The 12,885-nt window shown below is 40.0% G+C and overlaps 1 protein-coding gene across 3 annotated transcripts in view; it reads left to right on the forward strand.

Annotated features, from left to right (window-relative positions):
• PREX1 (phosphatidylinositol-3,4,5-trisphosphate dependent Rac exchange factor 1) overlaps positions 1 to 12,885 on the forward strand; it is a 163,392-nt gene that overhangs the window by 137,179 nt on the left and 13,328 nt on the right. For 2 of the 3 annotated variants that reach the window (XM_054217938.1, XM_054217940.1), the window contains exons 19-29: positions 179 to 264; positions 2,028 to 2,164; positions 2,592 to 2,763; positions 4,058 to 4,245; positions 4,983 to 5,144; positions 5,697 to 5,907; positions 7,057 to 7,318; positions 8,360 to 8,566; positions 10,957 to 11,045; positions 11,444 to 11,526; positions 12,136 to 12,226. In XM_054217938.1, the coding sequence (XP_054073913.1) occupies positions 179 to 264; positions 2,028 to 2,164; positions 2,592 to 2,763; positions 4,058 to 4,245; positions 4,983 to 5,144; positions 5,697 to 5,907; positions 7,057 to 7,318; positions 8,360 to 8,566; positions 10,957 to 11,045; positions 11,444 to 11,526; positions 12,136 to 12,226 (1,688 nt within the window). The remainder of the gene's footprint in view (positions 1 to 178; positions 265 to 2,027; positions 2,165 to 2,591; positions 2,764 to 4,057; positions 4,246 to 4,982; positions 5,145 to 5,696; positions 5,908 to 7,056; positions 7,319 to 8,359; positions 8,567 to 10,956; positions 11,046 to 11,443; positions 11,527 to 12,135; positions 12,227 to 12,885) is intronic. The other variant, XM_054217939.1, reaches the window with a different exon arrangement.

The raw sequence follows: 12,885 nt of genomic DNA on the forward strand, positions 1-12,885 counted from the left end.
ATGGAACGGATGATTTCTTCAGGTCTATTTATTTGTTATTTGTTTGTAAACTATTTGGGTGCTTTCTTTAATCCAAAACATGGTTGTGAATGCCAGGGAAAGACGCTGTTAGAACTGGCCAGAGCTCTAGCAGCCTGGTTTAAAATGCTGCTTTCTCTTCCCCTTGATTTACCTGCAGGATTATTAAAATCCCAGATTGTCCTGAAGCACTTTGCTTTCAGATACGGGGAGCAGCACCACCATACGTTCATGCAGTGGGAAGAGGTAAGTAGAAAGGCTGCAGTATAGTTAAGCTCGGAGTACAGCTAAATAGATATATGTGTGTATATAGAGTGTGTGTATATATATATATACCTCAATAAAAAAAGATCCAGGTTTCATTGTCAAACTTGTTCTAAACAAGTTCTGACAATTTATTTTGTCTATCTCCAAGTTGTCTATGACATTGGACTGTTATGTCCAATGACTAGGAACCTCTGTCATAGAGAAGGATTGCACTCATATATAAAACCTTAGAACAATGAGATAGTTCCTGCCTCAGACTACTTGTAATCTAAATACAGTCTAAGAAAATGGTATCGTCATTATGAACTGAGCATTGGGTCACTAATCACATCAACACTAAACAAGGAATAACTTAATTCTACAGCAGAAGAAACTCGGTGGTCCTGCAATCTACTGTACTGTGGAAAGACTCTTGAGAAAGCATTGTCACTTGAGCTCTTGCAAGCTAGAAATGCACTTGCATAGTGATCCTATCCCTGTTTCTTCTAAGACTACTAAGATACAGCTTTACAGCTGCAAGGAGTAGAAGTGTGAAACGGAGGTGGCTGAGAAAAATTTGAGGTGTAATGCTCTCTGTTGCTTCCTCAATATTTTTGTCTGTGCTCAGCCACGCTTTGGATCACTGCAGTTCTGAACGTGCTGTGGGATCAGCAGCTTGGTAGGCAGATGATGTTTCTTAATGGACATCACAAAGTATGATATAAGACTTGGAGACTACTTCTCCCTTTACATTGGCTTATACTGCTGTAAATTACTGGTAGAGGTCAACTGCTTCCCTCGGTCTTTTTAAAAGCAGAAAACACAGTTTGACAGGTATATTTACTGCTTCCGTAACTGAAATGTGAACTGAGCTGCAAGTAGATCACAGCTCTAACCTTTATTTTCAGCAGATGCAGAGAATGTGACCTTTCAGACACGGACCACTTCCTTCCTTCAGAACAAATACATATAACCAAATATGTGCAGTTAGTATACAGACAACAGGCAGCACCCAAATGCAACAAACAATGTTCTCTGGGAAACGTATTTGTTACACTCTTTCATAACAGCACCTATAACCACTTTTTAACAGTCTGAAGAGTGCAAATTGGAATTACCAACTAGAAAGATACTCCTTTTTCAGGATTTTGCTAGCAAAAGACAAATTGCTTTTGGAATAAAACTGTATAAATGTTAAATGATGGTGCCCTAAAAAAGTTAATCACCTTAACTGTAGATTTCAGGGAGCTGGATTTAGCCTGAGTCTTGTTCACATGAATCTGGAATAAATCCACTGAAGTCAGCTATTGCGCTGTAGACTTACTCTAGTTATAGGTACATCATAGCATTCTTCTTAGACCATGGCAAATTGCATAACATGCAAGTGTTCTGTATCTTTCAAGTGCAACAAGCTGAAACAGAAATATAACTGTTTACATTTAAGCAAGACCTCAGCTAATGTAATCATAAGGCTAGAAGAGCTATGAAAGAATCCCAAATGATTTCCCACAGGAATTTCAATTTCGAGCGTGAATGCCTTTAGGTTTAGGAGGTCTCTGTTTTTCCCAGCACTACTGAAAATATGAAGGATAGATGCGTGATCTTTTCCTTGTACAAGCTCTCAGAATAAGTACTTAGAAGCAAAAGCATGACAGCATTCAACTAGCTTTTCTTCTTAACTAGAAACCCTTTGCAAACTATCCAGTGTTCTCTTCCACAGTTGTATGGCTTTACTGTCTAACTCCTTTCCTGTTATTTTCCAGGTTCTGAGGCTGCAGCTGTAGGCCTTCATCCAGGGCAGTGTATTTTGAAAGTTAATGGGAATAATGCAGCACATGGAAATTATATGGAAGTTCTGGAGCACTTTACAGCCTACAGGACCAGACAACAGGAAGCACTGGTATGAATATAAAACCTCAAAGGAAGTACATTAATTCCTCCCCTTCTTCTCTGCTTTTATGCTCACTAAATATTCAGAAAAACAAATTATGCATGACTCTCTTGACTAACTTACTCCCATACCAAGTTCCTAGTATAACTGAGGGAGCTGATTGCAGTTGCCTATAGTTGCAAAACGTCTAATATGTATTCCAATTCATACACTGTGAACAGTACTAAATATTATTAACTGTTGCTAAAATTAGTTCTCACAGATATTCATCTAGATTTTATATTCTGTGAAGTTCAGAGGAAGGCTGGGGGAATGTTAATACTTCAACTGACTTAGAAGATACAAAATTGATAGCTAGATTCACCTTTGTAATCCAAACATACAGAGATCGGGCATTTTTACTGAGGTCATAGCTGAAGCCAATATCTCTTGAAAGGGGTTGTACCAGTGGGTGTACAGAACACATGAAGATGCTGAGGAGGACAGAGTTCAGCAAGCAGCATCCACTGCATATCTGAATGGCAGCCATCCTGGCTCCAGCAAAGAAGACTCTTCACTGGAAGGAGGTGCAGAATTGGATCCGCTTCAAAATAGCCAACAGGAATCCGGTAAAGATTCTCATGGGGGAGGGAAACCTAGGGAAGATTCAGGAGCTTCAGGAAGGAAAACGCCAGTAGAAATATAAAGTGTAATTATTATTGTAGAATATCTCTTGTCTTAGTAAAGCTTTGTAATAGAGTGAGGTCTGCCAGAGGAAGTGGTCTTATGCTGCAGTTTATTCAGGAGAAGAAAAAATTGAGATACATATAGAAATCATACCCTTGAGACTCTGATCTTTATAAGAGAGCCAGTTTCTGGAATGAAAAGGCTCAGCATTTTTAAAATCATTTGGTTGCCCCTGCAAACCAGGAATTTATGGGCAGTAGCAGCTGGAGAGGGAAGCTCTGCAAGTACTTCCACCTAGAATAATCTGTGTTTTCTGTGATTTAAGATTAAGATTTTAAATTACTGTGATCTGGAGCAAGTTTTCAGAGCATGTTACCATTGTGTCAGTAAAAGGTAGGTGTATTTCCTCCAGCTTAGAAAAGTGTAACTCAAAAAACACTGCTTTGTCTTCATGTTGAGTTTATTTGGAAAAGCAGATGTTAGGGGAGAATACTGAAGCCAGATTCAGTCCAAAGGACTGAGTCTGGACTCTCTGAATGCCATTGGTAACTTCTCCAGGAGCAGATCCGCATCTGTGTGAATCTCATCTAAGGTTTGATGAGCCTGGTTATCTAATGGTCCAACAGTGCAGCTCCATGGTGGAACAGCTGGAGCTGTGCCCTGGTAGAGGCAAGTGAGCAATTCTCTGGCAAATCTCAATCTCACTATAACTTAAATCTGTTCTCTGGGGACAGTAGCATTGCTGTGCGTAAAAAATGTTATCTCCTCACCCCACCCCTGCCCTGCCATCTCAGTCTTACAGCTGCACAGAAAATGCATCTGGAGCATTTCCCAAAATTGGACAGAAAAGTGGCAGTCTTCCAGAGGGTCACTACAAACAGCGAGACTCTGAGATTAACATACTTCACTTCCCGTTAGAAAGCTTCTGCTGGGCTCTGTGTGTCTGAATGCTGAACAGAACTAAAAGTAGCGTCCTGTGCGTGGATGTGTGCATGCACACAGGAAAGAACAGCAGAATGTGCATTGGAGCATGTGGATTGTCTAAACCACTAGCACTGCCTCCGGTAGTGGCCAAGAGCAAACGTCGTCCTCAGAATATTTTCCCAGCCTCTAGCAGTACGTGGTTCAGAGACTCCTTGAGCCAAAAGTTGTGTCTTTGTGTCTTTGCGTTTAATAATACCTCTCAACAGGTTTCTCTTCCCTATGCATGACTCTAATAACTTATTTTGGTTCCAGCCCAGACACCACAGAACATCAGCTCTCCCCTGGTCATTAGTGAAGAAACACCTCTCATTAGCCTGACTGTCGATAACACCCACCTGGAGCATGGGGTGGTGTATGAATATGTAAGCAGCGCAGGAATCAAATCCTTTGTCTTGGAGAAAATTGTGGAACCAAAAGGTTGCTTCAATCTCACTGCAAAGGTACTGGAAAACATACACAGCCAACTTCATTCCTAAACGGAACAGGGAAGCCAGTAACATAGGCATTTCTCTGGTGGCTTGGTTTGGCTTTTCACATGAGGCAGCTCATGGTCTTCTCAACCCTGCCTGGAGTGTTCTTCATCAGAATGCACCAAGCTATAGTAGCTTGTTTGGTATGAGCAACTCAGCAAATGCTTCCAGGATTTCAGCTGTTGAGGCAGAGGGAGGGGGGCCCTCAGCTGTGGAATTCTTGCTCTTATCTGTCTGGTAACATACTCTTTGCTGATACTCAAGACTAATCTTTTCAGGCAAGAATTTACTTCACCTTGGAAGAAAATCAAGCAGCTTTTTCCCACCTGATAGGCTGGATGGGTCACTAAAGGAAGCAGCAGTGCACTTAGTATTTTGGTCATCTATGACAATAAAGAGATAATGGTAAATGTTTCTGTCACATCCCAGTAACATTATTGTTATGTCCCATGAAAGTATGCCAGAGCAGGTAACTTTGACAGCGCACGGTGGATATTTTGATCCATTTCAGTTATTCTGAAAATTTTTGAATAATGTTTTATGACTCTGGGGATTAGACATGATAGTGGTTCTCAGGCAACTTGTTCTGAAGGCAGCTTTATTCAACCATGACAGCATGAGGGCATTACCACTTATTCAGTGGAAGAAAGCTGTATTTTCCCTCACCGTCAAGTCTCATACCATTGACATCCTGTCTTTTTGTTTAGATTTTAGAGGCCTTTGCTGCAGAGGACAATCACTTCGTAAGGAATTGCAAAAGACTTATATCCCTAAGCAGTGCTGTGGCCACCATGCCCCAGTATGAATTCCGGCAAATCTGTGACACTAAGCTGGAAAGCATTAGCAGAAGGCTCACAAACTACCAAGAGGTACAACACTAGTAGTCATTGGTGAAGTCTCAAGACAATACTTTGCTGTGATAATGGGTCTTAGTATTCTTTATTAATGAATCTGAACTGCTTAGAGGTAGGTGTCCTAGAAAACAGTGCTGCAAGTTACTGAAATTGCAAGTTTTGAGGAAAAAGGACCATATCTGCAAATCACTCCTTTCAGCTTGTCAGAGCTGTGTCTAATAACATATTATTGCAGGTTCACTTCCACCATATCAGTGAATAAATATGACAACAGAATGATCAGTGTCCGATTTAACATGAACATAAGTACAGTGTATCGTAGTGTAAACAACCTACATGTGCTTTTTTGCTCAGTTACCTGAGCTGTTTGAAAAGAGAGTCCTAGAAGGTACAGATAATTGCTTTCATTTGTTATTTTATGAGGTTTTTATTTTCTTAATATGTTATTCCATCTGCAGCAGAAATCATACTATTCTGGAATAGGAGGCAGGAAGAGAAAAGGATTGCCTGTATTGCATGACCATTTTTTGCAAGTGAAGTAGCACATGTTTGCTTTATTTCTCCCAGTTTGCAGATGAATTGAAAACAAAGGTGAGCCCAGCCTTCAAACAAGCCATCATGGAGCCACATTCCCTCAACAGCATGGATTTCTGCCCCACCAACTGCCACGTTAACCTCATGGAGGTATCATACCCCAAAAACACTACCTCAGCAGGGAGGTCGTTCAGCATTCGCATTGGACGGAAGCCCTCTATTATTGGTCTTGATCCAGAACAAGGTGATAATTAACTTTCAAATCATACTGATTTCATCTGCGTAAAATGTTGTGTCTTTCCACTGTTCATCAAGGTCAAAATAACTTCCAAAGAAACACAGTCTTCCCGGTAGCCTTCTTTCCTCCTTAAAATCTTACAGTAAAATGACAGCCTCTTTGTGTTAATAGTAATGCCTTTAAGCATAGAGAGGTGTCAGGCCAAATGATTTTACCAGCAAAGCAGTGTGGTCATCTCATGATAATTAAGTCTCCTGAAGTATTGTTTGCACTTTGTCGAGCTGACTTACTGATTCAAAAATAGTGAATGGGGCTAATAGTAGTGCTAGTGCTGTGAAGAGAGGCTGCATTTGTGGGAAAAACACGAGTCAGTCAGGCTGTAGTGCTGTTCTCTTTTGTCATTACTAGAAAAATTCCATGCATTGAAGCTGGAGGTCTCTACTCTGCCAAGGGGATCTATTTTCTGATAAATAGTTGCTATATAGCATTTGTCCTACAACCTGATTATTTGAGTTCCAACATTTCTTCATCATGATCTCACCTGATACGCTTCTGATTCATTGTCTTGTGAAAGTCAGAGTGCAGGAATGTTTGGAAGAGACCCAGGGAAGTGCAGACTAACCAGTCTTCTGAAGAATGACATTGACTATTCAAAATGAGGTCAATAAAGAAGCCCTGCTCGCTTGAAGATATTAGAATTCCCTAGTATTTTTAATGCAAGATAAGATGGTTAGCAAAGTACCATACCAAAACGTGTCTCTGTGTAAGTGTGTGTGTGTGTAAATGTTTGTAAAGATGCAATAATAACACAGACCAGCTCCTGAGAACATTTCAATAATTGCTTTTAGATACTGTCCATGTTGTCTATATGAGTATATATGTGGACACTCACTCTCTTTACTTCCATAAATTGACCTGTTTCTGGACTGCAGTAAATTCAAAATATCTAGATGGCATGCCAGGAAAAAAACCTTCGGTTTTGTTTTTTTTTTTTTTTTTTAAAGAATGTTTTTGTCATAGAATGTAATTATATAAAATAATTCTGTGAAATTTTATTTTTCTCCTGTTAAAATTCCACCTATTCTAAACTGTAATTATCGGGATGCAGTGGTGAAAGTCATTAGAGCCGTACTAACTAGACCCTTCAATTTTTAGTAGGTACTTTAAATCCAGTCTCCTATACTCAACATTGCATCACCACTATGGCTGCACCATCCTGGCGGTGTCTGCCCCCCGAAGATGGAGATCTTGACAGCAGCTTTGGACAGCAGAATGGAGGAACAATTCAGGAAGAAAGGGGACTCAGTTTTCTGCTGAAACAGGAAGATCGGGAGATACAGGACTCATACTTGCACCTTTTTAACAAACTTGACATTGCAGTGAAGGAAATGAAGCAATACGTCATTCAGATAAATAAGTGAGTAAAGAATCCAGGGTGCACTGCAGAGCAATTCTGTGATTCTGATAAAATGGAGGCATTAACCTCAGAATGCACATTGTGCCTGTCGGCCCCAGCTGTCATACTCTTATACTCGCTTACTCGTTACAGCTTCTTACTGGTTGTGTCAAACCTGCTCCTGTGTGGACCCACCAATGTATGTATTATTGTCCTTTGCTCCTAAAAGTCTACCTGAATTCAACAGCCACTGTTTCACTTACTATATATTCCAATATAAGAAACTATTTGGTGCCAACAGCAGTTCTGGAATTTCATACACACAGAGTCCATACCCTTGAGATTTTGTCTGTCATAAGGCAGACTAGGCAAAACTTTTGATTTCAGGCAGCTTTCTCTATTGCACCTATGTTTTCTTCTCCTCTTTTTGTCTTTCTCTTTTCTTCTTTGTTATAATGCGTCTGCTAGTAGTAGTAATGAAGGATTTGAGTAGCGCGTCTATTGTGCATAACTGGCAGGGTTTCAGTAGCAGGGGCTGCAGGCGTGGTCTGTGTGGGAGAAGGCCATAAGCTGCCCTAAGCTGCTCACAGCCACTTCCAGGAATCCCACTATCAAAAAAGAACAGGCCATTGTGCACCAAAACTTCAACTGACCGGAAAGCATGAGGTGCCTTGGTTCAGACATATTGAAGAAAGGGTGGGAGCTGCTGGGTGGAGCCAACGAGCTGAGGCAGTGCCCCAGAGGAGAAACCCAGCGCCTTGGATGCAGAAAGTGAGGACTTCGGCGAATTAAAAACAGAGCCCTTTCAGGCCACTATGGTTACGGTGACTAAGCTGTACCTTATGGAGGTAGGGTACCTATGGAAACAGGACTTTTTGTGAACTGAGATTCGTGGATTTCAGTAAACCCCTTTCGGAGCTCGCAGTTTGACATAGCTGTAGTCTATGTAAAATGCTGGCAAGGTTGCTTTTGATTTCACACAGCTGAATTTCAGCCTTAGTCATTATATTTCATTTGTAAGAATACCCACCAGTCCCTGAGAACTCTGTTTTACTTTTGCAGACTTCTGTCCACCATAACAGAACCTACAGAAGGTGGTGCCTGTGAGCCACCATCTACTGAGGAGACATCTCCGCCTTCCCTGGGAACAGAAGAGAGCGATCCTGACAAAGCTGAGCATGGTGGAATCAAGAAGGTCTGTTTCAAAGTTTCTGAGGAGGACCAGGAAGACTCTGGACATGACACAATGAGTTTCAGAGACTCCTACAGGTTCGTCTGAAGATTGTGCCTCTTTTACCATACTAATATAATGTTGTGAAGTTCTAATCCAGGTACGGATTCAACAAGCAGGTGATTTTCCAGTCAGTCAATTATTCTGTATTCATTAGCTATAGTTATTTTGTTACATTTATTACCATGGAGACATACACAGCCAAAAACCTTTCCTCCTAACAATGCCAAAATACTAACGCTTCTAGGAAATTGAATAAAATGAAATAAATAGGTCTAGCATGACTTTCCCTTTCTATATTGTATAGCTGGAAACTACAGAAGCTCAGCAGAGTTTGCTTGGTCTTATAATAGCCGCAATGGTAAGGGGATGTTTCCATTCAGTTCTGCAAACAATTTTCCCAAAAGTCTTAAGAGCTGAGAAGCAGAAATGGACATTGAGTTTTTTTATTTTTAATGGGTCTTTGAAACCACAAATGCAAATGTTTATTCAGGTGTCTCAAAATCTTGGTTTTGGGACATGATTGACTGCTGCTTCTCCAGGAATATTTGCTATTAAAGTAAACCTCACACACTCCAAGTCTGTCTGTCTTGGGAGGAAACATTTGGAAATTCAGCTTCAGAAGAAATGGAACAGCAAGTTGCAGTCATGTCTGACCATTGCAATTTGACATCCTTAATAGGCCATTTTTACATGTCTAGGAAGGCCAGAGGACTTTGCCTATATAAAGGAGTAAAGACACTTTACAGTGAGTTGGGAGGATTTCAGTAACTTGAATGAATGATGCACCTTTCAAACTTCCACACTACAGGCCTGATTTTTTACTTGCTGTTAGGTTTGCACTAGCCCAAGCAGTAATATGTTACAGTCATGCAGGGCTGCAGAAATGACGGAATCGGAACAGTTTACATTGGAAGGGGTCTCTGGAGCCCACATGGTGGTATCTCTCACTCACAACAGGTCCAACAAGATAGGGTGCTCAGGGTCTTCTCCAGTTGAATATTGAACATCTCCAAGGACTGCAAATAGGAACTCAGTAAAGAAACAAAAAGCCAGCACTCACAATGTTGAGATCTGTGGCATCTATTTATTGTGCTAGATTTAAATCTGCACGCGGGCTTCGAAGCTTTTTTTAATTGAAATGTGCTGCATTTCTTTAATTGTTAATAGGAACTCCATTTATGAACACTGTTTAGTTTAAATTGTTCTGTAGTTGAGGCCAATCTATTCTGGGGGAAGCTGAATAGTGACATCAAAACAGTCTCTGTGGGTCTGTCACTTGTTTCAAAATTTTACACATAAAAAAAAGATTAATCTGTCTTATCTTTATTAGACAGAGGAAGAGAATTAAGCATATATTACAGATAATAGTTACTCAAGGGGGAATAAAATGTATTTTGATGGGTTTTGATCTGAAAAACCTACTGAGGAGCTACAAAAATAAGCAAATTACAGATAATAAAAAATCTTGTTTGCATTAGCCATGCTTCTTTCTTCTGGATCATTTGGAGGTGTAAGTCAGATTTCATAAGGGTTCGTACTGCAGAGTAGTTGCCATAAGCATTAATCTTCTTCAATAAAAAAATATTTCTTTGATAATGGGCTTAACAAAGGACAGACCAGACCCACGGTTAGGGTTCTTTCAATTGCTCTTGTATTTTTCTCTCATCTCAATCTAAAATAAAAACAGAGGAAGAGATAATATGGAAAATTTTGTAGGCTTTGTTTCGAACTTGTACCTTTTAAAAGCACATTGTCACTTAACTGGAGGAGGACAGACTGAGACCCATAGCCTTTTTGATTACCTTTATTAAGTTATGGTTAGTGTAAAGTGAACTTTAAACAGAGGAGATTCATAGCAGAATTTTCCATGTGTCCATGAGCCAACATTGGTGTGAAGCCAACTGTAGTGACTCCTCTGCTTCCTGAGATAATTTTAGGATCTGCTCTGATGGTATAGATTCCTTAAATTTCCTCTCCCATCTCCAGTATCTGTGCTACTGCAGCTTCAGTGTATGCTTGAGTTGGATGCTGTTAATATCTTGAGAATTGGTAATAAACATTGAGTTTAGTGGAGATTGTCTCACAGATTTTAATTATTTCTCCCCTCTTCAATGCTCATAGAGCATGTTTAATGATGTGACCCAGATGAGGTCTGTGGTGGGAAGTCCATCTTCATTATTTATAGGATCCAGGCGATATATTAAGCATTGAGTGGTCACTATAAATGGAAAAAGACACCCCCTTACAGTGCCAGCCCCAGGGGCCTTGCTTAATGGTTCTTCTGCATGTAATTAGTTTTCCTTTTGTATATGCGTAACTGAATTAGTTTGGGGGATTGCAGTGTTAATAAAAACAGAATGACAGGGTATCAGACTGGATGTAAGGACAGCTTATTTTCAGTCAGCTTCTTTGATTTTCTTTTTAGTGAATGTAACAGTAACCGGGACTCAGTGCTGTCATACACCAGCGTACGGAGCAACAGCTCGTACTTGGGCAGTGACGAGATGGGGTCAGGTGAGTACATGCATAGATTACACGCGTATTTCTCATACCAGGCCCCTTAGTAGAGCTGATAAGTCTTTGCTGATTATAAGCACTTGCATGTTTAAGTTGCGAATGTGGTTTCTTCAAAACTAATCTCAAGAACATAAAGATAAGAGATTTGTTCTTTTTCTAATGAACCACAATAAATTTGGAATAGGGAAGAGGTATTCGGCAGGGATAAGCTTCTTTAGTTATTGGACATTTGCATTACATGAAAAATCATGAGTATTTTGATCTATGAATTAGAGATAAAGCAGCAATCATTTTTCACCCACTCCAGTGTGAAGATGTGCTTGTGTCATCTGTGACCTCATCACAGATTACATTGGTATAAGACAGTTAAAAGCTTTTCATCTTTCTTTTGTTAGGAGATGAGCTTCCCAATGATATGAGGATTCCTTTAGATAAACAAGATAAACTTCATGGCTGCCTGGAACATCTTTTTAACCAGGTATGTAAAGCGTTACTATTACACAGAATTGCTTTCTCTTTATGCATGTCAAACAAGAAATTGGAAGTATCAAATTGTTTAATGAAATCATATTTTGAGAGAAGACAAACTATCAAGATTTTGGGGCACAGTGTAAGCAAGTATATTATAGGACAGTTTGAGGAATCAATTTTGTCAACGCTCAAGTTGCCGTGTGTGATTTAAGTGAGGTTTACCTGCCTGATCTCAGACATTAGACTGAGGGGAAAAAAGCTTTCATGAAAAAAAGGAAAACATGAACAGAATTCTAATATGTATCATATTCTTGTGGGATCTAAATGGATCACATTTACATATCTCAGAAGAGTTCTCACAAGTTTAGCCAACAGATGTCTTTATAGATGTATAGCACCAGGGAATTGTTATGTATTGTCTTTTGCGTCATCAGCATGTAGATAACATTGTGCAAAACGCTGTATTCGGTGTGAGACTCTTTAGGCCAGTTTATGGTTGGAAAGTCTTAATGCTATTTGTCAACGAGAAATCATTCCAAAATACAAATAGTGTAACGGCTTTTGCATTTTCTTCTGCAAATTTTACTAACACTGATTGAAAACATTCCAATTGTAGGTCGATGCAATCAATGCACTTCTAAAAGGACCAGTAATAACTAAGGCCTTTGAAGAAACCAAGCACTTTCCAATGGACCACAGTTTGCAAGGTAAAGGAAAAGGTTGACTGTATTTAATAATGTGATTTGCTAGGACTTAAGAGCTTAACATATCTACAATATGGCCACACAAACTCACTTAACTATGCAGTCTGCCCACTCATACATTAATGGCAGGTACCGTGTCTGACCATCGAAATTTTGCATCCTTAAAAGGTCATTTTCACATAAAGTCCTTGTGAAACACACAGAACACTTGTGTTATATGCCGCTGAATCCTCACAGCTCTTTCACAAGTCTCCAAATCTGTCCCTCAGTGTGAACACGGATATGTATCTCCAAAGGTACGAGGTAGAGATAGGTGAGATACAAGGTCAATGAGCGCTCTGATAAGCTGACGAGGGGCTGGCCACTGTAGATCTGAGCCACCAAAAGGTTCTGCCTGAGTTTTCTTAATGACTTATTCTGCTTTTCTTCAGATGGATAATTGCCAGAGTAAACTCATCCTCACATGACACTTATTTTGAAAACTGATTCCCATAGAGAGCAAACAGATGATGCCGTGTTTTCTTTTTCCTCAGGGAGCATGAGGAGACTTTGGTCTTAATGGTTTTGGGGCCCAGGATGTGGTTTCTTCTCTCACTGAAATACACAGGACTTTATTTTCTGAACATTTGCTGCATTTCCTTTCCCACTTGAAATCTGAAATG

Source organism: Rissa tridactyla, chromosome 12, assembly GCF_028500815.1.
Source record: "Rissa tridactyla isolate bRisTri1 chromosome 12, bRisTri1.patW.cur.20221130, whole genome shotgun sequence".
In the NCBI taxonomy this organism is placed as follows: Eukaryota; Metazoa; Chordata; class Aves; order Charadriiformes; family Laridae; genus Rissa; species Rissa tridactyla.